Source organism: Lagopus muta, chromosome 3 (assembly GCF_023343835.1).
Source record: "Lagopus muta isolate bLagMut1 chromosome 3, bLagMut1 primary, whole genome shotgun sequence".
Taxonomy (NCBI): Eukaryota; Metazoa; Chordata; class Aves; order Galliformes; family Phasianidae; genus Lagopus; species Lagopus muta.
Window position 1 is genome coordinate 80,805,282 of NC_064435.1, and position 26,340 is coordinate 80,831,621.

General features: G+C 40.6%; 1 protein-coding gene across 1 annotated transcript in view; it reads right to left on the reverse strand.

Moving 5' to 3' along the window:
- DUSP22 (dual specificity phosphatase 22) overlaps positions 1-26,340 on the reverse strand; it is a 42,033-nt gene that overhangs the window by 9,160 nt on the left and 6,533 nt on the right. Inside the window, exons 3-4 of the mRNA XM_048938971.1 lie at positions 19,480-19,562; positions 4,950-4,999 (exon numbers count right to left, since the gene is read on the reverse strand). Coding sequence (XP_048794928.1) covers positions 4,950-4,999; positions 19,480-19,562 — 133 coding nt within the window. The remainder of the gene's footprint in view (positions 1-4,949; positions 5,000-19,479; positions 19,563-26,340) is intronic.

A 26,340-nucleotide genomic window follows, 5' to 3' on the forward strand; every position in this document is an offset into this window, starting at 1 on the left:
CTCATGGGTTGCCTACAACCTACCACAGAAGCCAGCAGCACCTCTTGGCTCAACTCAGCTAGATTTTTCTGTAGCCTCTGAGTGCTCCTGCACTTTAGGCTTACAAGCAGCAGCAGTGTGCGCAGCACAGAAACTGCTTCTTAAGAGGTACTTAATACCAGGCTTCCTGGCAAAGATGAACACTGCACTTAACACCCGTGAAACACAACGTCCTATACTCAAGATGTTTCCCCACTCTACACATATATTACACCACAAGGGTGAGTAGAAAAAACCTCAACCCAGCACCAGCAGCCACAAAAAAATCAGGAATGCCCACATAAGAGGAAACTTCCCTTCCTGCCCAACAGAGCAGCTGCAGATATTACAGACACTAAGAGCTGGAGGAGGGCAACAGTAATGCAAGGGTGCCTGTGGAAATTACAGAGGTGATGAAGTCTAAACTGACATACCCAAAAAGAGGAATCATAAAGCCCGTGACTCTTTCTTCAAGGCAAGTCTTGTTTCACTGGATACACAGTGGAAGACTGCCAGAAGAAACCTGAGTGACTTAAAAACTTGAAGGCATGACGTAGCCTTAAGTTTTAGGGCAGCATGTAAACTTGGGATTCTTTATTTCTCAATAAACTGATCAAGAACGCGAGATGAATGAAGAAGAGTGAGGAAGCCTTTCTATGCTCAGACCACTGTTCCAAGACATTTCCACTGGCTGAGCTGCAACACATCACGACATTCAGGCCTGCCTGTGGAGCACAAGCAGCTTCACATAGGCAACTCAAGAGGACAAATAAGAGTTTGCACTGTGTGTGCAAGAAGCACTGCTACTATATAGCGAAGGAGTGCATGTCCAAGAGTAATTGGTTTTGATCAGACAAAACTTGGTTAGGGCTGGACTGACAACATCCCTACCTCATAGAGCCATCTTCCGTCTTCTCTAGAGAACAGGGCTAACAGAGAAGCTCCAAGCATCACTGAATTCACTTCAATGGTCTAGGCACAAGTTTTGGTTAAACACTTCAATGCTTTGGTTTGAAAAGTATCTGTGAATGAGCACAGCATCTTTATAAGGTACTAAATATAGCTATCTGTGAGGTCCATGTACTCAGTTTAATTTGTCCTTCCTTACTGCTGACACTCAGTCTGCTGATTCACTGTTAACTATCAACAGGCATTTATGAAAATGAGAAGAGAAATAACCAAGCTTTGAGCCAGAGCTGCTCTGTAGAATGACAATCCCTCCTCACCTGGAGTCACAGAAAAGGAAAAATGTACTTTTCCAGCAGTACATGGTCTTTGCTGGTTCCAGTAAACACGGTTTGATATCAAAGTTATGATAAACTTTTTTTTTGTTTTTTTTTAATATAGAAAACAAGATAAGGAACAAGTGGAAAGTGCCTCAAACAGAAATTTGGCAAATCTTACATTAATTGCAAAATCACTGATTATCATCTGTAACAGGAAAGCACTTGACACATGCATTGAATGTTAACCTGTTTGTTAGAACAATCAGCTACTTCAAGACAATTCATTATGTGATAACTCGACTTTTACATCTCCAAGCTTACACCTGGGTAAGCTTAAACCTGGGTAATGAACTGCATCATCTTCGGGATGAAAAACACCACAGGGAGAAGAACTAGCACAGTGCCCCCACCAACAGGATGTGAAAGTTGTCTAAGCTTACGCACTGGCTAACCAGATAATCCAAAACTTGCCAGAAGGCTGAGTTATGATACCAGCTCTAAATATCACAATTGCTAGTCAGCCTTCTGCAAATAACTATAAAGATTAAAAGCAATGCATGCAAAAACAGATAAAAAGAAGTATCTTGATGTCTCTTTCCTTTGGCAGCCTAAATGCAAAGATCCACCTAAATTTGTTTTCGTAAGAGGCTTCTGTATTGTCACCATTAATGGCCTGACAGTTGGATGTTAGTTCCTTAGAAACACATAGCCTAAGACAATTAGCTAGAACAACTCAGAAACAGAAGATTAGATTTCTAGAGAATACATTTTTAGTAACAGGTTCTGTAGGACATGACATTTCTGAGGAAGTCAGTGGCCCAAGACAAAATTCTCATTGTCCAGGAAAACATGCATTTGACTCTGAGGAAGCACCTCAGATCTCAAAAGCAACTGCTTCATTCCTATACTAGGTAGGGGAAAAACACAGGAGCAGAGAGAAGCTTTTGAGCAGCTCTGGTGAGCATTAGCACATTAACAGGGGAACCCCTATTGTATTTCACTGGCAATTCATCCCTTTAAGGAAGATATCCACTAAACAAACTTACAACAAGTAAATGTGTATTACACACAAGAAACCAAAGTTCACCTCACAAAAACTCAGCTGAAGTGAATTGGGAGCTTACAGATCCAAAATTCAATGAATCATAGAATCACAAGGTTGGAAAGGACCTACAAGATCATCTAGTCCAACCATCCTCCCATTACCACAGCTACCACAAGCTCTAACCCACATCTCGCAGCTCCTCACCCAGACTCCTGAACACTGCCAGGGACGGCGGCTCCACCACCTGCCTGGGCAGCCATTGCAGTGCCTGACCACTCGCTGAGAGAGTTTTTCCTCACGTCTAACCTAAACCTCCTCTGATGCAACTTGCGGCCATTTCCCCTGGTCCTGTTTGTTGCCTGGGAGAAGAGGCCAAACCCCTCTTCACCCAGCCTCCCTTCAGAAGTTGTACAGTGCAGTGATGTCTCCCCTGAGCCTCCTCTTCTCTAGACTGAACAATCCCAGCTCCCTCAGCCCCTCCTCATAACACTTGTGCTCCAGACCCCTCACCAGTTTCGTTGCCCTTCTCTGGATACGTTCATGAATAATGAGTAACGGCCTTCAGTTGGACACTTTCAATCTACAGCAACTGGAAAATAGCAACCAAGTTTCAGAAACTTCTAACAAACCTGTCATTGGGCCAGACAGGTTAGACAGAAGCATGCATCCAGGCAGTTGCACTACTCTAATTGTTAAGAAAACACAAGCACCTGCAACACAAAATGGTGCTGTATTTTTTTCCTGAGACCTCCCTAGTGTCTTTCCAGAGAACTAAGTAAATATGTAAGGATGTTGCAGAGAGACATACTCCCTTTCCTGTTCCTCAGTTGCATTCTCTAAACAGAGGGTGCACATAGTGCAGCTACTCTCTCCTAGATAAGACTGTCATAGCCTCTAAGTCTGAAGAAAAACCATTTCCTCTTGCTTTCAGAGGACTCCCTGTGCACAGCAAGCAAAAATACTGCTTGTGGGCATCATGATTTGACTTTACTTCAATTTCTGCACTCTATAAAGCGAAAAAAGAAAAATCAGTTACTCATCAAGTTTTATTTTAAGTGATAAAATGTCTCAGTATTAGAAGTAATGACGTTTGCCTGCAACCACCTGACACCAAAGCAAGAATTGCAGACGCCTTCAGCACAACAGAAACAATACTCATGCAAATATTGTATCTTCTTACTGAAGCTTTAACAGCTTTGGTACCATGCCAGACAGTTGAAGTGCTGGGGGTGGTTTTTCAATACAACTCCTTGATACTCAACAGTGAGGGAAGGACTAAGCAGGACAATGATCAACATCATCAGAAATGCTGGTCCCTTTACTTCCATTCCTGAAATGATCTTGATCTCTACAAATGAAACAGACCTGGAAAATATTTTCTGAAATGCGACAAATCTCAGAATACCAACAAACAATATGAGATGTGAATATTCTTCTCTAATCTCATTTTTTCTCCTATACAAAAGGATTGAATTTTAAAATTTATGTTGAAATATCAAGGCCACAAACGTGGCTGGTTGTGCTCGACAAAGGCAGTTAACTATCTGACTGCTCATTACAGACCTGTGTTGAAAATTGGAGTTCTGGAACAGGAATTTTATTTATTTACAATTTCGACAGAAACACATCAGAATGAGAAGGCAAACCAATAGATACCAAGTGTCACACTGGAATCTTTCTAGGGTATGAGAAACATATACTCTAAAAATATTCACCGAAAGCATCAGCCGGAATACTGCTGTGACATGAGAGAAAAGCAGTGCTGCGTTTCCTTCCGTACGTACCAGGCCTCTTTCAAGTACTTATTTCTCTACCAAACTTTCTGGCAGGATGTGGCTGAAACCCCCCTCATCTCTCCCCAACATAAACACTGAGCTCTAGAGGAAAAAGTTGGTCACCATCCAAGTTGTCTTAGAAAAATCTGTTTTGATTTCTCTTTGGAATCGAGATTTGCTAGGCATCTTCAATTCAATGGTTCAAAACATTAAAACCAAGGTCAAGTTAACCAGCACTGCATGAATGTGAGCAGTGGTAAAAAAAACTGAGGCTGGCACACAATAGTTTCTGTACACACATCTCCAAGGCAAGAATCACCCCAGTGCAGACAAATTCCCTGCCACGCCGGTCTGCTAATAAGAGCAGTGGGGCCTTCAGAGGCAGTGCGAGTCATCCAGAGCACACAGTCACAGGAGCAGTTTGCATACTGATACTTCATCTCTAAGGCACTGTGTGAGGAATTCAATTAAACCCCTGAAGCACCAAACTTCACAGCTCTTTCAAATAGGTTCCCTTTCTTCAACGGCTAGACATACCGAGTTAGTAAGAAAGAAGAGGCAAGGAAAAAAGGTTTACAAAAACAATGGCTGGAATAAACTGGGAATGTATTAGGAACAGACTCACTCAGAAACACTAAAATTAATAAAGAGTGTTTATATACTTATTTATATACTGACTCTCCTATCAATCCTTACACACAAAAAGCAGGGTCAGAACCAAAGTGGCTGCAAGAAAACATTACTGTATTTTCTTAGCATTTTAAAAACACATTAGTGTAATATTTGTGAGAGAGCAGAATTAGATCTCCTAAATCATTGTAGAACAGGCAGCACAGCACAGAGGGATTTCTGGGGCTTAGTGTTTTATTTTTAAAGAAAACTTACAAGTTCTGTGAGGGTGAGTCAGCAGCAGGAATGCAGAGGTACTTCACTCCCTGTGTAAAGAAGAAGAAATGAGACAAAACCATCCAAGTTAAATACACTCATTTACCACTACTTAAGTCATGATGTAGGCTGGTGCAGTCTTGCTGACTTTCGGAAAAGGTTTATCATTGCTTAGACAAGCAGAGACCATCTCTATGCACCCAGGTTTTAAAACTGCCTTGTTGCCAAGACACCAGCGCATAACTTAGCCAGGCTTATTCCAAGGTCCAGTAGCAAGACATTTCAAATAGAAGCATTTTTACTAAAAAGGCATACACTTTTTTTTCTTCAAAAAATGTCATTTTTCATATATTTCTAGTAAAACTAAGTGGCCACCCTTCCCTCTCTCTGAACAAAGCCTACAATCTAAAATTCTGATAGGAAATTTCTTTTGATTCCACACAATTGTTTTTCTTTTCCTACCTGGCAAACAAAGCAAAATGTAATGCGTTTGAAAGAAGAAAATGTTTGTGGGGCATTTTTATTTATTTTGTATTATTTTGGAAATTTCAAGAAGGACACTCATAAAATGTATACCTTTCTTCCACAAAATTAGCCTCTCTTAGTCAGGTATGTTAGTAAGTTACAAGATCAACTAGGAAAGTTAGGCAAGCACTTCTGATGCATTCTAAGTGTTACAGGGTATACTTAAAACAATACTATAATCATACACTACTGCTTTGCATTGGCAACGTTCATTTTAACTCATTCTATTTTCAAAGCTCATTTTGCCCCTATGACCGTTAAGAAAAAGAACACTTCCAATTAAGAAGTCAGCTAGATACGCTTTCAAAACTTCCAAGAACACAGATTTCAGCCCATTCACTGCAAGTCTTTCAGTATCCGAGGTAAGTAGGGTTGTGAGAATTATTCAGACGTACTTGTAAAGACAAGGACTCACAACAAGAGTCCACCAGAAAATGCACCTTTGTTTATCCTTCTGTAACAGTGCAAAACCCTTTAAATAATCTTGTACTCTCAATCATTAAAAAAAAAACAGAAAAAAAAAATCAAATACTTATTTACAAGAGATCCTTCTAGTAACACTTGCCAACAAGGTAGAACATAATACATCTATCAGGCACTTCATTTCCTACATGGAGGGCAGTGTGTGAAAAGCTTGCTGCTCAAATGCGATGGCTACCTGAGGCAGCATCTTCTCTAATGCCGCCTTTACTCAGCTGACTCCGAATCCTCCTCTGATAAAGCTTCTCCTGCCATCTCATATAAAAGAACAATCACTTTTTTAAGTGGTCCTGACCTCTGGCACCATGACACATCATTCTGCTAATCCTGTACAAGATGCATGAACTCCACCATCACATCTGAGATGATGTGGTGATTCCTCACCTCCACCTCTTCACCATCACTTCCATAAAGCACCAGCTATTTTCTCAGGTACCAGAACTTCTTCAGCTAGCTTCACAGCCACAATGTTTTGAGAGCCTGATCTTTCCTTTCCATACTTTACCAGATATCCCTGCCTTCACTGTCCACCAGGTGCATGCCGCAAGCCAGAGTGAGGCCATTTCTGTTCAGGCTTTCTGGTTTGGGAAAGAGAGTCAGAGCAGGGAAGAATTTGCTGACAGGTGCTGAGCACAGAGATGTGGCACTGCTGGATGAGGGAGAAGGAACCATAATGACAGTGCCAATACAGTGACAGTATGTGGCACTTTGTGGGATAGCTGCATGGCAGAAGACAGTTGAGGGGAGAGAGACTGGAAAGGAAGGCAGTTCACAACCCAAAGTAGCTCACTGCCAAAGGGAACTGCATCAACAAGTGACAGTTTATACTGCTCCACATCAGGATGAGGGATGCCTGCTGTGGGACACCAGGATGGCTTCACAATCGTGAGGCAATGCACAACAGTTTGCATAGACACATTCACTCAGAAACATGTAGTAGCAGTAGTAATGTATCCATCGATAGGCTGCTGAGCTAAGGCTAATAATTATATTTTGACAGGAAATTCGGACAATCATCTTGAACGATACATCTGAGAGGTTCATCTCGGACATCTTTAAGTGAGTCATTGCAGTAAATCGGGGCCTGTGACCTGAAAGTAAGTTTACATGTTGTTCTTTCCACCACATCTCTGTGCAACTTCATGCCTTTAATTCTTTACCACCCAGAGCAAAAAACAGGAGGAAACTAAAGGTAGGAGATAGGTTAACACTGGCACACATCACACACCTCTGGTATAGGTTTGCTCCCGTAGATAGCACAGGCTGATTTAGAAGCTATGGCACATGCTGAGCACTGTTCACACATTGAGTGCAGAGGGGCTTTCAGATCATGTTCACTTTAATAACAGAAGTAGTACCAGCACAAGTTGAAGAGCCACAATGTTCTTTTTTTTTTTATTTGTCATGGCTGGCTAGTTCCCACTACCACAAGCAGGCATGAAACTAGCCTATGACAGACCACATATGGTACTGAATGGCTCATCCAGAGCCTCTTCTTGGAGGTCTTCAGCATAGCTTCCAGTGAAGTAGCACCGGCACGCCTTTCATTACTGTGCTCACCAACGCTCAGCATCAGAAAGCAAGCCTGAATAACATAGCTTCTCAAAGAGGAGATGTTTAAAGTTACCGGAATTTGGTATTTTAACCAATATACTTCACATATATGGTGGCTTTTGGAAGGCTGTGGTGATGGACTCCTCTCTGTGAGCAAATGATCGCACTCAACTCAGAAACAGAGGTGGCATTTCAGAAGTACTGTGCAGTTATTTAACCCAACTCTCACCAAAGGGGGAAAAAAAAAGCATTAAACTCTGACTTTGACCCAAGCAGTTGGGTCCTACCCTACCATCAAGTTTTGGTTCTCACTGTTTAAACAATAATATAATAAAATATCATTCATCCTGATGGTATACCTGAAATTCTGCAACTATAAAAGATTGTATGGGGGCAGGTATTGACAGATGAGCCCCAAGGGCTTTCGTGTAGACAGCTGTAGTTTGACTTCAGGGATTAGCTTTGCTTTACATTCTGGATACACATTTTAAAAAACACACTGGCAGTAGAAAGAATGCTTAATTACTGAACTGCTTGTTGCTGTTGTTTAAAAAACAAAAAAAAAAAACCAACAATCTACACAACTACTATCATGATCCTAAGTTTTTGTGCCCCAAGACATTGCTATCCTTCCTGTGCACATATCTTGCAGATAGACAACATCTACAAACTGTCTGAAAGGGACCCCTCACAGCAGAACAGCTTATGTCAAGGGAACAAGTAAATAGGAACAAATTTTAGAAAGGGTATTAGCACACAAGAAAGATACAGACACTGCTTGTTACCTAGCAGAGTTCACTCGCCATTCTGAAACCACGAAGTGTAAGATGTAGGCAGGCAACAATTAGTGAAACACAGCAACTAAAACAGAGCAAACTAAAATCAAAAGATAGTTAACAGTCAAGCAGACCAGCTCCAAGTGAAAATTTCAACAACCTCCAGCCCATCATCTTGTCAGCAATTTCATTCAAGAAGCTTTAATCTGGTTGTATATGCAGTAACCAGAGCTGGTCCCAAATCCCACGTTAATTAAGACACAACACAAGTTAAATGTCACACTGTCTTCAAGTCCTGGTTTTATTTATTAATTTTAAATGAATCACCTTGCTCTTTAGTAGTGACAGTTCCCTAAAACTGTTTGGTGAAGGAAGGGCAGAACACCTCAGAACAGGTATTGTATCACACCAACTACACACAATAATCCAGGTGTCACAACACAACTACTTGCTGCAAAAGTATGGCATTTTTCAAACCACAGAGAAAAGCTTGCTGTTGCAAGAACTGGTGAACAGTAATATTATTTTAAGTTGTACATGAAGTAACTGAATGACTTCATTGAGTACTGGTGCTAATACGTAATTATTCAAACATTTCTGTCAACTGTGTCTTATCTCTGAAGTTTCTCAGATTATCAGAAAATCAACCCAATTTTTTCACTAAACTGAAGACATGAATGTTTTCAGACAACAAGATATTCCATCCGTATGCCAACACAAAAGAAAACCATGCTCTCCAGTGAATACTCGTCAGTTCACATCTAAGCTTCCAGATCAATGAGTCGCTGAACACAGCTTTCTTCTGCCCATCTCTTCATTCACTACTGCTCTCCAGTTGTTGCTTTTAAATCACCAATGGAGAAAAGAAAGTGAGCAATCACATCTGACAACAAACCTTCCAACACACACACGTTTTTCTAAATCTTTTCACTGTCATTCATGTGATGATCCTAACTGATACCCTAAACCATTAAAAACATCTCTTTTAAAGTGCTAAGATTACAAAAAAAAGAAATTAATAAAACATTATTTACTTTTCTGCTTTCTGTTCCAGCAGACAGAGTAACCACCAAAACTAGATTTCTGTCTCTTAGGCCCTGAAACTAAAGGCTACAGTTAAACCGATACAGTGAGAGCTAACAAAACTAGAGCAAGTATTCTGATTTCCAGATTGTCAAAGCTGAAACAAGCGAGAGTTAAGTAAAATTTCTAAAATTCACTGGTATTTGAGCAACAACAACACTGGCACAATTTCACTGATTCTAGAACCAAAGCAGCTCTGTGACAATGAGCACTGAGGTATTAAGAGTAAAAAGGTTTAGGCACACATGTATATGTGAGCATGCACAGAGATTTTGCACTGAAGATACTACTGGAACTGCAGGCATTTCCAAATTTGTGTTTATTTTCAAGGTCAGTCAACTAAGACTAGAAATTGAATAGGAATTGCACACTCAGAAGTCAGTAAGACTAAAATAAGAACTTTCTAATTCTAAAAAGGACCATTACATCTTTGTTGTTAAATCCAGCACTCCACAGACTGCTCAGGAAAGAAAACAGTCCAATTGCTTAATGAGTACTCAATTTGTAACCTATTTACCTACTTTTTAGCTTAAAAAGTACTCCTGCTTCATTTTAACGTTGTACAAACTGGCACTCGGGTTTTCGTAGAAGAACGTGTAGAATTTTGCAGTAGCAAAATGACACATCCACAAGTACTACGTGTCTGATAATTGGTCAGTGACTGAAAATAAGATCTCTAAAGAACACACGAATTTAGCCTCAATACCAAGAAAAACTTCACATCCAAACAGGAGAAGCTGCAAAAAGCAGTACTGTGAGAGAAGTGCAGCACCTCCATGGACCTTTTCTTTTCTATATGAGAAAACACACTACGAGGTGATGTAGAAAGAGGCACAGTTCAACGAAATCATACTAACCTATCTGAGAAATAAAACACTCCAGGGATTTTTACACAAAACTCAGTACGTTTAGCAGATGCTCTTCAGAACGCTGCCCCTTCTGTTATTGCATGCACAACCTTTTGATTTTTCACGTTGTGATTAGCACTGGAAATCTGAATCTACAATTTAGGATGTTAAAAGACATCCTAAAAAAGATGAAAGAAAGAAGAAAAAAATAACATCAATTACAAAATTTCTGCTCCCCCAGGAGGGGTGGGGGAAGAGGTTTTATTAAAAAAAAAAAAAGGGTTAAAAAAGGCAAGACTGTATTTTTGGCAATAGATCACTCTATATTTAAATTTATGTAAAGATGCCATCAACGACTTCCAAGAATTTTTTTTTAAACCTAAAACCCTAAACTTAAATTTGTAAAGCCAGATGCAAATAGGAAACCTCTAGCACCTGGCAAGTTCTTTCAGGTTAGTCAAAAACCATGTGTTAATTTGAGTCGTCACATCAACAGATGAGGACAGGACTTATTTTTGTTTAGGGGCATTTCAGCAAAAAAGCTAAAGTGGGAAACAGCCAGCACAAAGCTTCCTCAAGCCAAACCAACAAGAGCTGACGAAGAGTTTTGTTCAGTAATACACCAAACCGAACATGCTGAACTGAAAACCATTCAACCGTTTGCTTGTCCTTTCAGTTGCTTTCTGTAGCGATCGCCATTGGTGCCGATTTTATTAATGACTCATAGAAAATACATTTGTGCTTCAGCAAAAAAAAAAAAAAAAAGAAAAAAAAAACAACCAAAAACCAAAAAACCAAAAAAAAAAACCAAAAAACCCATGATTGCTAATTGACTTTAGTGAACAACACACTCAGGTTTGATTTTGAAAAACTATAAATGACATAGAAATTAGATGAACAATATGAACCACAGAAAGCTCCTGCAATAGAATTTACACACTTAGTATGGGCTGTCTTGTAAAAAACTATTTTACTATAAGTAAGTCATGGTTTGTTGCTGTTTTTGCTTTTCTTTTTTTTTTTGAGAGGAGGTGTTGGTTTTGGGGTGTTTCTTTTTTTGTTTGTTTTTGCAAAGTTTGTTTTCTTAGTAACACTTTTGGAAAAGTCCCTATCATTAAGTCCAGTCAAACCTAACCTCAACTCAATCCACCTTGCTAACATAATGCTGAAACACTGAAAAGTTATGGCTTTGACTTGGCTTACAAAGAGCTTTGTATATCATTTCTATCTTGGATCTGGCTTATCTTGAAAGAATTAGAAGAAGGAGAAAACACCAATGACTTTACACTTCTCACCTCCTTCAGGACTGCATACTTCAGCTGAGAGTCAGGACCTTGTTAAGGCATGGCTTACTCAGCGCCGCACACACATCCATCACGCTCGTCCCTGATCCCTAAGGGAGCTCCAAGTACTACATTAAAGCAATATGTCCCACCTCTGTCTTTGTCTCAGGGAACTCTGGAACACAATTACTACACCTCAGGAGCACATTCACATTTACACATCTGGATTACGTCCCCCAACACAACCTCTTTGGCACAGCGTAAGTCAGAGCATTTGGTCTGCTCCAGTCAACTCAGTACCCAATCAGCCTTGGCATCTGCTGGGCAAAAAAAGCCCTTGTACAAACAACTGCAAGCTTCAAACATTCTTCATCCTTTCTTCCCTACCATTTGCCACTAAGGAACATGCTTCCCCTGACACAGCCAGTGGCTATTGAGCAATTCAAACAATGAACTGATTTGACTGCATCGCCATTACAGCAGCCTCTACCAAGGGTAAATCCTGATGATCCCAGCCTAACAAACTTTAAACGTTGCTCTGTAGAAGTTACTTAGAGGCTTCTTAGTGGGACATCAAAGTCATTTCTGAAAAATTAGTCAGAGCTACTAACTTCACAAACAGAGCCAAGGCCAGAAAAGGCATTGCTTTAAACAGGAGAAAATCTTCTGGTGCCACTACACCTGAGAGAAAGATGGTACCTATTTTGCTCAGCATGGTCTTTTGACACAGAAGGGGAAAACCTTACCCCAAAAGCACTGAAATACCATAAAAGAAAGTTAAGTATTTTTATTAGAAGAGGCTTCCCCTTGATGTTCATAAAGGCTGAAAATTGATCGCTTCCACTGGTGGCAACGCTGGTCATATGAGAGCTTATTGCTGGAGACAGAAGCCATAGCTTGACTTGACTAAATAATTTGCTGAGCTAATCTTTATAAAACAGCAACGACCTTGCGATATATTAGCAACTCTGATTCTGAAGACTTCTTTTCCATTTCACCCTTTAATAGTTCCCCTAAGTCTCTGGACAGCAGAGTCTATGCACACAACGTGCTGCCAGTCATATGAAGCGGGGATTTCTTTCATCATGCCACTGACATGCAATTTTCATATATGAAAAGGTTCTTCCAATTCAAGGCTTCTGTATGTTATCCAACACTATAATGCAGTTTTAATAAACTAGTATTCTTCATTAAACCACATCTGTCCAGAATTAGCAGATGCCAGCTGCTTAGTTTTCCTATTTTTCCCTTTTTCAGTTATTTCACTTTGTGAACTGGTATGCTTCTGAGCCCAGACAAATGCTGTGTGGGGATATTCCTTCGCATTACAGAGACAGAGAAGAAAGAACTGAAGTGGCTTTCAGCACTTCCAGAGCTGTCAAGAGGCATGACAGGATCTTTATTCCCCTTGTTTCAGCACAAAGTCCCCAACACATACACATACATTAAAAAAAAAAAAAAAAATCCAACAAAAAAACTTCTATATTGAGGCAGATTATTTGAATTGTGGCAGAACAATTTACTTTGTTTTTCTTAATTATATTTATGTGGGTTTTTTAAAGATGATCTTCACACATTTGCACGACTGTCACGTCCAATTGGAAATGCATTAAGATTTACAACATCCAACCAGGCTTTGAAAAATGAAATGAGACCCAGATCTTGATGCAGCCTGATATAAATGCATTATCTATACTAGGCCTGCAGGCTATGACTATTCAAGAAACGTGCAGATGTGGCACTTAGGGACATGGTCCAGTGGGCACAGTGGTGACTGGCTGACGGTTTGACTTGATGATCTCAGAAGACACTTCTATGATTCTATGATTTTATCTATTTGCTGTTTACTCAAGGAGCAAGAAAGATTGTTCTTAAATAACAGCACAGAGTTTTAACTGTGCTTCTCTCTTTTGACTAAGTTTCTCAAGGATAGAATATTTTCAATCCTATTTCTACTGGACCATCCCGTTTATTCTCAAATATATAGCTCTGTTGTGCTGGCTGCACGAGCAAGCAGATCGAGCAAGATGCTTAGCAATTTGCTCTTGCCTAACTCCCCCTGCAACCTTTCCCAGTCATCAGGTCAGGAAAACAAGGAGAAAAGCTGCAGCTCTGGAGACAGCACATACCAGATAAAGATGATACTGTTAATGACATCAGAATGCTCAAGGAAAGAAAATTAAATGACTCTAACCTGATGGTGCTTTGGTTAACTGCAGAGTGAGGATTAAAACAATCTATAAGATACTATATTGAGTGAGAGGAAAAAAGAGTAGATGTCTCATCGGTATTAAAATATTTTCTTAGCAAGAAATTGAGAAAGAAGACATTGCAGCATTCAAAAATGAAGTGCCTTAAGATCACTCATTTAGAGAATAAATCTAGCAAGCCACAAGACTTGAAACAACAGCATCTGAGTACCTGATTATCACCAGGATACAGGCTGGTTATTTACATGAAAAAGGGATGTCTAAAACTTACAAGAACTTTTGGTACTGGGCAAAGAAAAATAACATTCCGAACTTCCAGAAAATCAGGCATATTCTGTCAGGGTTTTACTTACACTTCAATCAAATGACTACACTCATGTACTGATACACTCCATCCGAAAAAGGACACTAAAAATAAAAATAAAAGCAAAACAAGTTCTCTAGCAACAGGAAAGACGGAACAAAAAACTCACGGGCACATAGAAGCAACACACATGCAAAAGCCTACTCCTAATGCAGTATGTTGCAAACAGAGCTGCTATAAACATGGAAAGCTCTTGTGACTGAGGACAGTACAGGGACGCCCAGGTAAACTCTTGTTAAGATCTACGTTGTTACTGCTATGTCTCCAAGATGAGTGCAGCATTTAGCTGCCTGCAGTGCAGCACAGGTCATCTGACAATGAGAACGCTGTAAACAAATTAATCCTGAAGGACTCTACAAACACAGGCAACCAGTAATACATGTTAAACATTTACTAAGTCAAACTTCTGGTGTTAGTTAAGAGAAAAAAAACAAAATTATTAATAACTGACAAATGTGTGGTGTACCATGTGAAAGAAGCTGGTAGTTTCAGTCCATTTCTGGATTGATGGGCAGGTGCCTGCAATATACTCAGCAGTCTCCACAGCTGGCACCTCAAAGCATCTCGGACAGACCAAGGACTGAGAAGCGCTCAACACAGAAGTACAAAGTTCAAAGACCTTTACACTTGACATGAATTGACTTCACACAAAAGTGGAGCACAAGAAAATTTACCACTGCCTTGGCAGTATTTTTCAGCAATTACTTATCCTCCTTGTTAAAAACCTTGCTTACTTCCAACCTGAACACATGTACCTTCATTTCTTATACCAATATGGTTTCTCTGCATGGGGACCTGAGGACTGTAATCAGGTAATTTCCTGCCTTCTTCTGTGGTTATCAGTCTCTGGGACTGAGCTTGAACAGCCACAAAAACAGAATAATTCCTAGCACCCCTTCTGCTTCTAGGAGTCATGCCATAGGCCTTCCCACATTACACACAACAACTACTGCACGATGCAGAGGGGAAACATTTTTGTTTTCACCATTATTTAAATGTGTGTGTGTGCAGTGGGAAGGACAGGGAAAGGGCAAGAGTAACTGTTAAGGATGCTGCAAATTCAGCTGCTGACAGATGACTACCCACAACAGTACACACTTCCCACAGTGGGACACAGCTCTGTTGAAACAGCTGCACAGTCTACACCAGCATCCTACTTAGTTTGGGCCAGCATCCACCTCCAAGTGCCATCCCTCCAAACAGGGTCAAACGCCTGGAAATTCCACAGTGAAACAACCTGCAACCAGATTACTGTAAGAAAGATTAACAAGACTTGCCTTCACCTCCTTCGCTTAGATCAACTGGCACAGAACTGGTTAGGTCCCAGATTTAAAGGAGTAGAGTAAAGGTAAACATCACCAACATGACTTTGCTGCATGCCTTTCTCAACAGTAGTAGCAAAGTAGGCTCTAACGTGTTAGGTTTTGTATCCTCTAACATACTGAAAAGCTCTAGTAAGTTAAGTAGCATTTGAGCTTGATATTTCTTGGGGGCCATTTCCCAGAGCATCCCAAAAGAACACTGCTTGCCAAAAGCAAGGGCTCTAATTGGCTCAGTTAGATTTCTCTGAAGCAACAGCTTGTCTGTAGAGAAAGGGAAGAAGTGCCTAGGAGGAATTAAGTGTCCATTTTCTCTTTATATTCTGACTGACTGCTTGGTTAGGATGCCTAGATATCACAGCAGTCAGATCTTTAAGCATTTTGGTCTCTGAAGCCCAACAGCTATTTGTCTTGGCCTTAAAACAAAAAAGGAGTTCAACTAAGAGATACAACAGGTCATTGCAAGCTACACAACCACTTAAAGCACACAGGTATCTGATTTCCCATCTGCCTTTCACTCTCTCTTACATTCTGACCAGAGGTTTTCAAATCTGAACTAGCTCGGAAAGAGATCAGAAAGCAGGTGGCAAGAAACCTAATTGTTCTTCTCTGCGTATGGCTTTTGTGTGGATATAAAACCTCTGTGAGCGTTCCAACAGCAGCTGTCCAGAGTGCTCTGGAGGAGCCAACCGGCTTCCATGTCTGTGTGGGAACACGCAGCACTATTGGACATCATTCTAATTCAGAGGGCTCCTTCTGCACAGCTGAAGTAACAACCTTGCTGTGTGTGGCACACAGCCCTTTCACTGGGACATACCACCAGTTACCTACAGTTTTTCTGATGGAGTTATAAACATGCATCTTTAAAATATAAAATGTTTACTTAACAGGTTAAGATCCCATTTAGCAACGGTGTGCTTCATCGGAACAGCAGCCTCAGGATGCTTTTAAAATATGAATTAATTTTAGGCTTGGTTTTATATTTTCTTGAAATAATTTAATTAACAAGAAGCAAGGGGCAATACTGCAAGACAGCTTAGTCCAGATTTTGGCAGATTCCTTTCAGTCTAAAACACCTGAAAGCCTTACAAAACAATTTTATGTCTTGTACTTAACGTAGGCTGACCATAACTGAATGTATGAAAAATGTTATATTCCAGCTGATTTACCAACCTACTTCTTCTCATTATTCCAACTTGAAAGCACACCGCAGCTTTCCAAGGCTGAACTTCAATTATGAGCCGCACACAACTTAGAAGTCCATGAGGATTTGTAAATAATCATCAAAATAACTTCTGAAACCAAATCTCAGTGAGAAAAGCTTCCTTTTAATCATCTCTTCAACAGAAAAACACTACGAAACCTAAACCAATATAACAAATGTTTTTTCTGAAACTCTTCAGTCATTTTCTAGCAATCTGGTAAGCTACTAGAAAATACTTCCAAATACTGCAATACATATAAAACACAGAAAGAAGCACACATTTTATAAGCTACTGTGAATACTTCAAACACAATTAGGTGAGAACAATCTGTCAGGAGAGTGGCAATGTCCTAAGCTTCTAAAAGGGAAAGTAATTTTATAATCTAACAAGTTAGTGATCTCCACATGTACTGGACATTTACTTTTTTCTCTTGAGTATTCTTCCAACCCAGTGCGGACATTGAAACCAGATTGCTCATTTTCATCCTCTACCCAAGGTTTGCAGCTTCAGGTGCTTTATCAGAAGAACTTTTGCATCATAACAGTCACTACCATAATTTCAAAACATGACAAGCAAGATGTGAGTAATCTGGCACCTCTCTGAGAGTATGCACCTATATTTGTTTGTTCTATAGACAGCTAAAGAGGACCAAATCCTCTTTGACAACAACAGTGAGTTTTCTGTTCCTAAAAACACTTACCCTTTCGTGGTTTGCAGAGAAAACTTTGCTTTATGGAATATTTGTAACATTCCCTATAGGATAATTAGGAAATCCTTGAAATTTTGTTAGCAAGAGACAAATGCAACTACTGCTGCTCATGACACTGCAGCATTTTAGAAACGATCAATGCCCACACACACAAAACAGGGAGCCTCAGGAAAAAAAGCTTCTCAATTCACAGCAATTCCATGTTCAAAGGTCCAAATAAAATTAAATGGATTTCTGAATACCAACGTAGGCTCTCACTTGCAAACAGTGATGTCTAGCATAAAAGGAAGGGAAATGCATCAGAAAAACATTCCTGTTTGACTTCAGTGGACTTGAGAACAAGCCTCAAGCACTACATGGATACCTCAGCTATAAACAAACCTACCTACAGACATGGGAAGATGCAAATAATAAAGGAAGTAACACAATGTCTTCTAGGTCTTTGTTCCAAAAGAGAAACATTCAGATGCAGATAAAGTAAGTTCACAGTAAGACTATGAATGATAAAGCAATAATAATCAGTTCAGGTCCCAAACAAATGGACCTTGAAATCCTTGCTCTATTTACAGAAGTTTAACTGTTGCTTTCCACAGCACCTGCAAGGAGAAGAATACATTGCACATTGCAAAAACAGAAGGCACAGTTAGAGAAACATTTATTTCAGAGGCAAGGGTGAACAAAGAACCAGCCACTGACCAGCCACTGCTCCTCAACCACTGTAAGTTTTAAGACTGCATCATGAACCAGATTGGGAACTGAGCTGGGTAAATTTAATACTCAGTGTCTTTTGTGGAAGTAGCTAGAGGAAGAAATGGTGACTTGATTATATTTGGTTCACACAAGCTCCCAGATCTGTTCACCACACAGACCCACAAACAGATGCAACGCCATGTCAGGAAGGCGTGTGGGCTGTCAGAACTACCACCACCACCACAAGAAACATTGACCTGAGGTTGCAGCTGGAACGTGCCATAATTAGCATTCCTACCTTTCTAATAATGATAATAAAACAAATCAAACCTCTACTCATTTTAGAGAGCAGCACCCCAGAGGAAGCAACTTCATCTCTCCTCAACTAAGAGCAGTTTGAAGTTCAGTGATTCAGAACTAACCTGCATCAGGCTCAACGTAAGTCAGATGGACACTTCAAAGTTAACAGCTTACGTAAACTCTGCTTAAATCCACTTCTGAGCTAAAAGAAAACCTTCAATTCCCCATGAACTTCATTTTTGTTTTAATCGCAACATATTAGGGATATCTTTTGTTCAGTTTGACTACTGATTTGCCTGGGAGAAGTGGAAGTTTTGTAGTAAGTTTGTAGTTTTAGGACTGAATCCACTAGAGACTTCATGTGACAAGAGTGAAAAGGAGAGATCCCAGAGGTGAAACCACCAACTGTCTTACCTTCCACTTTGCCATATTTCACCAAAAATGAAATGCACGGAATGAGCTAGTGAATTTAAGAGGACAAATAGTTCAATATAAATCAACAGCAGGATTCTAGGGTGTAGCAAAGCCTTGACACACTTCTCTCCCTTTAAGGCAACATGGCATAAAGAAGAAAGCACAGTCAAACAGAGTAACGGATCGGTTCCAACTCTTTCACTGCTTTAGGACAACACAGCAAGTCAAGTCATTTCAACTCTTGAGATAAGTTCCCCTTTCATAAAACAAGGAATAATATTTTGTGTTAAAGAGTTGGAGACCTACAGACACTCCGTTGTCTTAGATACATTACACAAGAGAGCTCTTGTTTCTCCGAGGCCCCAAGACTTAAGGAGGACTGCAAACTAGTCAGACAACAATTCGATTTAAAGATTCAAGAAAGTGGCCCAGCACAGAGGCGAGTTGGCAGTGCGAAAAAGGGAGAAGGAATGTTGATGTGATGCATGAACTCCACACACAAGAAAATCTGCCTTTACTACTAGATTGATAACAATCCCATTGTTGTGTTATACTGACTGACACTATAATTGTCTCTTTCTTTGTCAGCTAGATTACTTGTTGTTATAACAGCAGCAACAGCAAAATTTGTGACTGAATCCCAAGACTACAGCTGTCAAACATTTCCAAATTCCATTACAAAACACCTGTCATACAGAACACGACATAAATCCCAAGGTAGCTGTGACTCTCAGTGTCAAAGTAAGTTTATTATGGAGTATCCCTCTTACCTCCAGCATAGGACGGGCACTGTCATGAATTGAAAGAATGTGCGTAATGTTATTCTTGCTCAACTGCTCTACATCTCGGGCATCTGCAGTAAAGGGAATAAAAGACATTTTTTAATCTCTTGAAACAACACCCCATTCCTTTTTCCCTTGTGCATGTTAAAAAACACTGCCATTGCTACATTTCTTTTTGAAGCTTCAAGAAGTAAAGCAAAATCTCAAATGCAGCTGTTCTAGAACACCATCATCAGAGGGGGATGGGGAAAAGAACTTTAACTCCAAAACAAATTAAATACTATATAAAGAACAAACTTAAGTGACTCAGGAATGTGTTCTTAAGTCAAAAGTTTCGCATATTTTGCATCTGAAATGTAAATCTGTGCACGTCTATGTGCAGGTGATGGCCATCTGAACAAGCAGTCAGAGCTGTACAAGAAATCTTCTCACCCACAAATCCCACTTCAAGAGATATAATTTAACTTGAGGTACCGACCTTGCCATACCCAGGCTGAGTAGTGAAGCAAACCACGGCTTTAATGACTCAAATTAAGGTAATAATGGGCCAGTCAACACCAGAACTAGATTCTTATTTTCTGAGGACCAGTAGAGAAAATGGTGCATTTACCCAATACACAGCACTATTTTAAATACAAGGAGAGACCAAGACGATTCTGAATGCATGAAGAAAAACGCTGTAATGAGGAAGCACAACTGTGAAAAAGTGATTCCTAGACCTTTAACTGAGGTGTTTCAAACATTCAAAACTGGAAAGCAAACTGGGGCAAGAGATTCTGACGCTAGATATTGTGAAAATATAGTTTTGTTTCTATGAGAAAGAAGGTAAAATAGATCATTAGTCATCAGTGAGCAACTTTCCCTCCACTGAATGATCTGCATATCAGAAAATGACCTTGAAGAATCACAAATACAGGTAAAAGTCAGTTTGTGTCCAGTTGCTCTTGACCTTTTCCCATGAGCATGACATGACACATCACGCCTATTACACCAGTGGTTTTATGATGAGAACACCTGCCTTCCAAATTAGCCCATACAATCTGTTCACATTAGCCTGGCTGCACACAAAAAAAGAGCACTGACCACAAAGGTTTCAAACCGGCTCTCTCTAGGTACAAAAATAACAATAGCATCACCTGTACACTTTTTTTTTTTTTAATGTATGTGCAAGAGCTCTATCAGCACCTCTTGCTTCATCTTTCTCCACTCTACTATAAAGTTTCAATGCCTTTTCTACATCTCAAAGTGGAACTGGGCATTTAATTATACTTCCCTGCAGACAAATCCACATGAACACAGCAACAGGCAAGAATATTTAAAGTTAATCCTATTGTGAAAGCTTATTCAGGGCTAATACAATGAAAAGTCAGAACTGAGTCAATTTCCAATAATTGCTGTTTGAGCTTGTATGACCAACACGGTTACTTATCCCTTCAGGAGAGAATTAACCCAAATTCTATCTGGAACAGAATTAAGGTCCAGCTTCATAGAACAACTGGAATTTCCTAAGAGTCCCACAGTAGGCATTTCAAAGAAGAAACACTAATGTTTGCCAGGAGAGGTGTTCTAATGCTTTGGGTTTATTAGAAGTATACAGAACAGTCCTGATTTCTCAGAGAACATCTAAGGTTCTGAACGCCCTAGATGACAGGCTAAACATTCCTAAAAGAAAGTGCTTTCAGTTCCCAAAAGGCTAGAGACAGACTTCAGAGCCTGCAGGCTCCAATTCCTGGTGTGAATGCAAAAGGGCACAGTTAGACTCCATTCCCTAAGGTAAGTATGACCCACAAGCTAAGAAGTGGTTTGCCACATAAGGCAAACATGACCCACAGTGAACATTGACTGCTTCAAGGCAGATTGAAAAGCCTAATGGACACTGTAACTCAAAAGGACTGAAAGATATTAGTTCTTCAGCTAAGTAAGTTCACCAAAACAAATCAAAATCATGCAATAAATGATATTGCTAGAAGTGAGCTGGAAATGGCTTTATCTTAGAGCTGCATCCCAGCGTGATGTCAAGTCCTTGGTGTACTAGGAAATAGTCACCCAAAAAGTCACCTCTATGAAACAGAGAAAAATTCTCAGCCAGTGACTGTATGATCTGGATCTAAACCTGGCACAGATTATAAAAGGATAATTCCCCTTGCAGCCCCTGCCATAAGTCTACAGATACTACAGACAAAGTTGACTTAAACAATAGTGCAAATGAGATATTCGTGGTCTTGTACCATAAACTTACAAAAATTAAAGGGATTGTGTAAGGGACCATTAAAAGACAGAAAAATCACCTGCACAGCACAGTAATTCTAGCTTTTTTTACTGTAGCATAGTGTTGTACAACCACACACAGGCTCATATTTTGAAACCACATCAAAAATCACCCCACTTCTGGAAGAAACCTATCAGAGTCCATCCTGTGCATCCCTGAATGGTCTCTCAAATGCAGGACTCCTTACAGCAGACAGTGAAACATCTCTAAACTAATGGAGACATCTGAGTAAAGCCTTCAGAAAGCTCTCTTCTTGTGTACGGTGCAGTTCATGTTGTAGAACTCTTCTTCTCCCCATCCTGTGCCCATGGTTAGCTTCCCTTTCCTCCATTTAAGGTGTAGAGCCTTTCCCATCTCTACTGCAAACAACAAAGTATAAAATTACCAATTGTGCCAGGAAAAAAAAAAAGTATTCTGTGAAATACGTCTGGATCCACAACGTTTAACTGCAACTCACCTGTTAAACGGCTCCACACAATGACATGTTCCTTTGTATTTTGTCACCTTTCTTCTCTAGCTATCCTTTACAAAAGGCATCCTTGCTTCCTCCTTAGAAGCCCACAGCTAGCTTTGTTGTTAGTGTGAAAAGAAACATGCATTCTCATAATGCAGTAAGCTAGTTGCAATTAAGTTTTCAGAATCAAAATTTATGTATGCAAAAACAAGGCAAGGGAGGCCCCAAAGTACAACACTGTCAGGTCTCAACCTGCAGATGTATAGAGATTACAGACAGTTTCACCATCACTAGTGTTTTCTGATTTTGGGGCAATGGTGGATTTTGTTGTTGTCATTGTTTTAATCATTACTGGGGTTTGGGTTAATTTTCTGTTTATTTTAAAACAAACACCTCTTCTTCTACTTTGGATAGAACCAGACAGAGCTATAGGGAGGTTGAGATAACAAGCTCTAACAAGAGCTTCCTCATGGAGGGTGGTTAAGCAAATGAAGGGTCTGCTCAGGGAAGTGGTGATGTTTCCTATCCCTGACAGTATTTAAGGGACGTGCAGACACAGCCCTACGTGACACAGTTTAGTGGAGGATCTGGTAGTGCTAGGTGATGGTTGGACTTGATGATGTTGCAGGTGTTTCCCAACTGAAATCACAGAATGGCCAGGGTTGGAAGGGACCTCAAGGATCACGAATCTCCAACCCCCCTGCCTCATGCAGGGCCACCAACCTCCCCATTTAATACTAGACCAGGCTGCCCAGGGCCCCATCCAACCTGGCCTTGAACACCTCCAGGGACGGGGCATCCACAACCTCTCTGGGCAGCTGTTCCAGCACCTCACCACTCTGTCCGTAAATGATCTCTCTGTAAATGAAATGATTCTACGACTCTTTGGAGAACTTACCCTCCAGTGGCTCAGGACGCTAAGAACTGTTACTGAGAATGCACAGAACAAAGTTCTCCTGATGTCAAAGCAAACTCCAGTGACCCATAGTTACAGGCACAAAAACTAAACATATGAACAAAAATTCCCCATCTCCTGTTGCCACATCAGATTATATTCTATTAAGTGATTTGTCTCAGCTTCTTCAGGAGGACTTTTCCAGTGCATGAGGAAGCTGAGGAAAAAAGGCTTAATCATCTTGACGACCCTTGAAAAAAGATCTTCCTTCCCTAAAAAAAGGGAACAGTATCCTCTCCTGCTTTCACTATCTGAAATAAAGCCTCAGAAAAAAAGAAAAAAAAAACTAACCTTTTCTCTAAAGAACTACAAAGCTGATAACAGAATGGATCTAGAAACACAGCAGAACCACTTGGTGGATACCACCTTTTTGCACTCAGCAATGGGAAGGATATAAACTTTCCCTAGACTCTCCAGCTCACTCACAGCAAAACTGGACTCTTTGGGGGAATTAAACCTCATATTGCGGCTTTCCCCTTCGAATCAAAAAGCCCCCAAATATTCCATTGGAAAAAACTTGAGTCTTCCAACTGAGTACAAGCAAGGAAGGACAAAAGCTCTTCAAATATTCAAGGTAGAAACACTCATGAATGTCTGGGGCTACAGCTTCAAGTTTGGAAGCAATCAAGCATACACTTGGAACCCCATCTTGGAAAAAATAATTTGTTCTATTTGTGCAGAAAAAGCTCCCTGCCCTATCAGTCTGTGAAGAAACAAAGCATCTTTTTTCTGTCAGCCACCCAGGTGCCTTTCAGGGGAAATCAAATTCCCAGTGCAGAAGATACAAAGGCATGCAATAAATTATTTGTCTTTGGAGAGTTGCAGAATTGAATTTCATCTGAAAGGAGCAAAGGAGCAACTGCAACAAACTAAATTTCCCCCAAAACTAGAGCCAGGTAGAAGAGTTTACCACTACTTTCCCCTTCCTAATTGTGCCCCTCCCCTTTATTTCAATTTATAACTCCTCATTAATTTTCACTGAAGAAGCCCAGGAGTTCCAATTCCCCCTGGGCTTTCAGACCAAACTCAGTCTAAACTGTACTGTATGGACACCTGTGGTTCTTCTTGAATTTTTCTGCCCTCTAGCTGTGCAATCTCAAATACACACACACACAAAAATAGGCTACAATTTCTATTTTCTTCTGGTGAGCACAGTAACACCCACAGATCTTCAAAGATAACAAGGAGAGACATACTCAAGTGCTGTGGGCTTGGTGGGATTTCAGCACATATTTATTTCAGTGCTTTCCATAGTCAGGATTACATGCCCTCTATCCTTTACACCCTAAGGTGGTTGCAGAAACCTCTCTCATTCTGATGCAGCTAGAAGCTTGCACAGCAGCAGCACTCAAACCACAATGGGAAAGCTCTACTCCCATTTCTGCCAGATGTAGACTACAGGTTTCTCTTTGGTCTTAGTTTATTTCCCAGTTAAAGGTGGGAGAGCTTGCACTTTCTCAGACATAGACTGGTTCTGTGTTAATTATGCCTAAAAAGACAGTAGGAACAACAATGCATAAAGCAGAAATATTGCTGGATATTGAATAGTAATTCCAGAGAACAACTGCTGAATGCCTTCTGCAGACAATACACCTCCACGACTACAGCATTTAACATCCTTTCACATCCTGCTTTCATTTAGCAGGAACTGCAAAACATTCTCCCTCCGCCCTCAGACTGCCAGCTTCCCCAGAGGTTTCTCATACAGCGGGGAGACAAACTTGAGGAGGATGGTGATTTTAGGAACCAGCTATGGAAACTCTGCCTCCCTGGACTCCCTATTTAGTCACTGGAGAAAGGAGAGACTATCCTCCAGAGGGCGGATCAGAGCACTTCAGAGATTTCTGCCAACTTCTCACCCCCCTGCACACAGACACAGAACGCGCCAGAGCACCTCGACTCTGCATCCAGTTGAGATGCACAGTGCCAAGGATTTGGTGCTATTCTGGCTGACCAGATGGAACTTCATTTAATTCTGAGCAGCCTGGCTACTCAGGGAGAGAAGCATTACAGGAAACAATTTGCTAAAACCCCTGTCTGTAGAAGTAGCTAGATGTTCCAGCCGCCCAAATTGGGACATTCTAACCAAGCCCAAGTGCATGCTGCTGAGCATTTCTCAGCAACAATCCCCTTTATGGCAGTCTCAAAATTCATTAGTCACTTTTTGAAAGAGTGCCACAAATCAGAGCATGCCTTGGGAACATGGTAATCAAACTCCTCCGGAAAAGTACACTGGTGATAATAAACTCAATGCCTGCTCCTAAATGGGATGACTTCACTGCATGGAAAGCAATTGCAATTGTTCTGAAGCAGTTGGAAAGGGGGAGGGAGGGGGCAAGAGGTGCTGAAGATGCTAATACAATAAAACTTCACTTTTGTGTTAATGAAGTACCGCAACATCAATATTCTCTCTTCCTGTTTGTGTATACCTATAGAGAGGTACACTCATGAGGGTTAAGAATTATATGCAACATGACCAAGAGTCATAACAATAAATAAGTGAACACTTTTCTTGGGTTTTTAATCAATTTAGAAACAGACTCCAAAACACAGATATTGATATTCAAGCCCATCCTTTTCCTCTTATGTGGGTAAATGAAGCATTCCAGTCTCTGCTTTTTTCCAAGAGATGCTTCCAGGAATACTACCCACCCCCATGCACACCTCTGCTCCCTGTGCAGAAGTGACTGACGTAGCATCAATGGCAAGCATGGCTGAACCAGCAAAGCAGAGCAAGCACAAGGATCACAACCCCAGCACAGGCAGTGCTGACACTCTGCAACCCTAGTCAACTCCCCTCAGCTGGTCATATTGTTCACTGGCTGAAAACAAAACTGCAAAGAGAAAAAGATGCTCCGGCTGAGTTTCACTCCCTTGGGCGTACTGTCAAGGATTTACCAGCAGGGCTGCAGCAGCAAGAGCGACAGAGAGCCATCCCCAGGCCTATCCTGCCCACCCTGCCAGAAACTTTAAAGCCAGTGACTCTATTGCCCACCTTCCATCCCCCATCCTGCCCCTTTCCCACATTACTGGACAAAGAAAAGGAAAGAACACAGCTCTGATTTAGTTCTGTCACTAGCTCATGCAGCAGTCAGTCTTCCAACCTAGCCTTTCTCTCTTATATCCCCTGTTTTCCCCTTCTTTTCTGTTTCTCCTCCTTTTATTACCCTC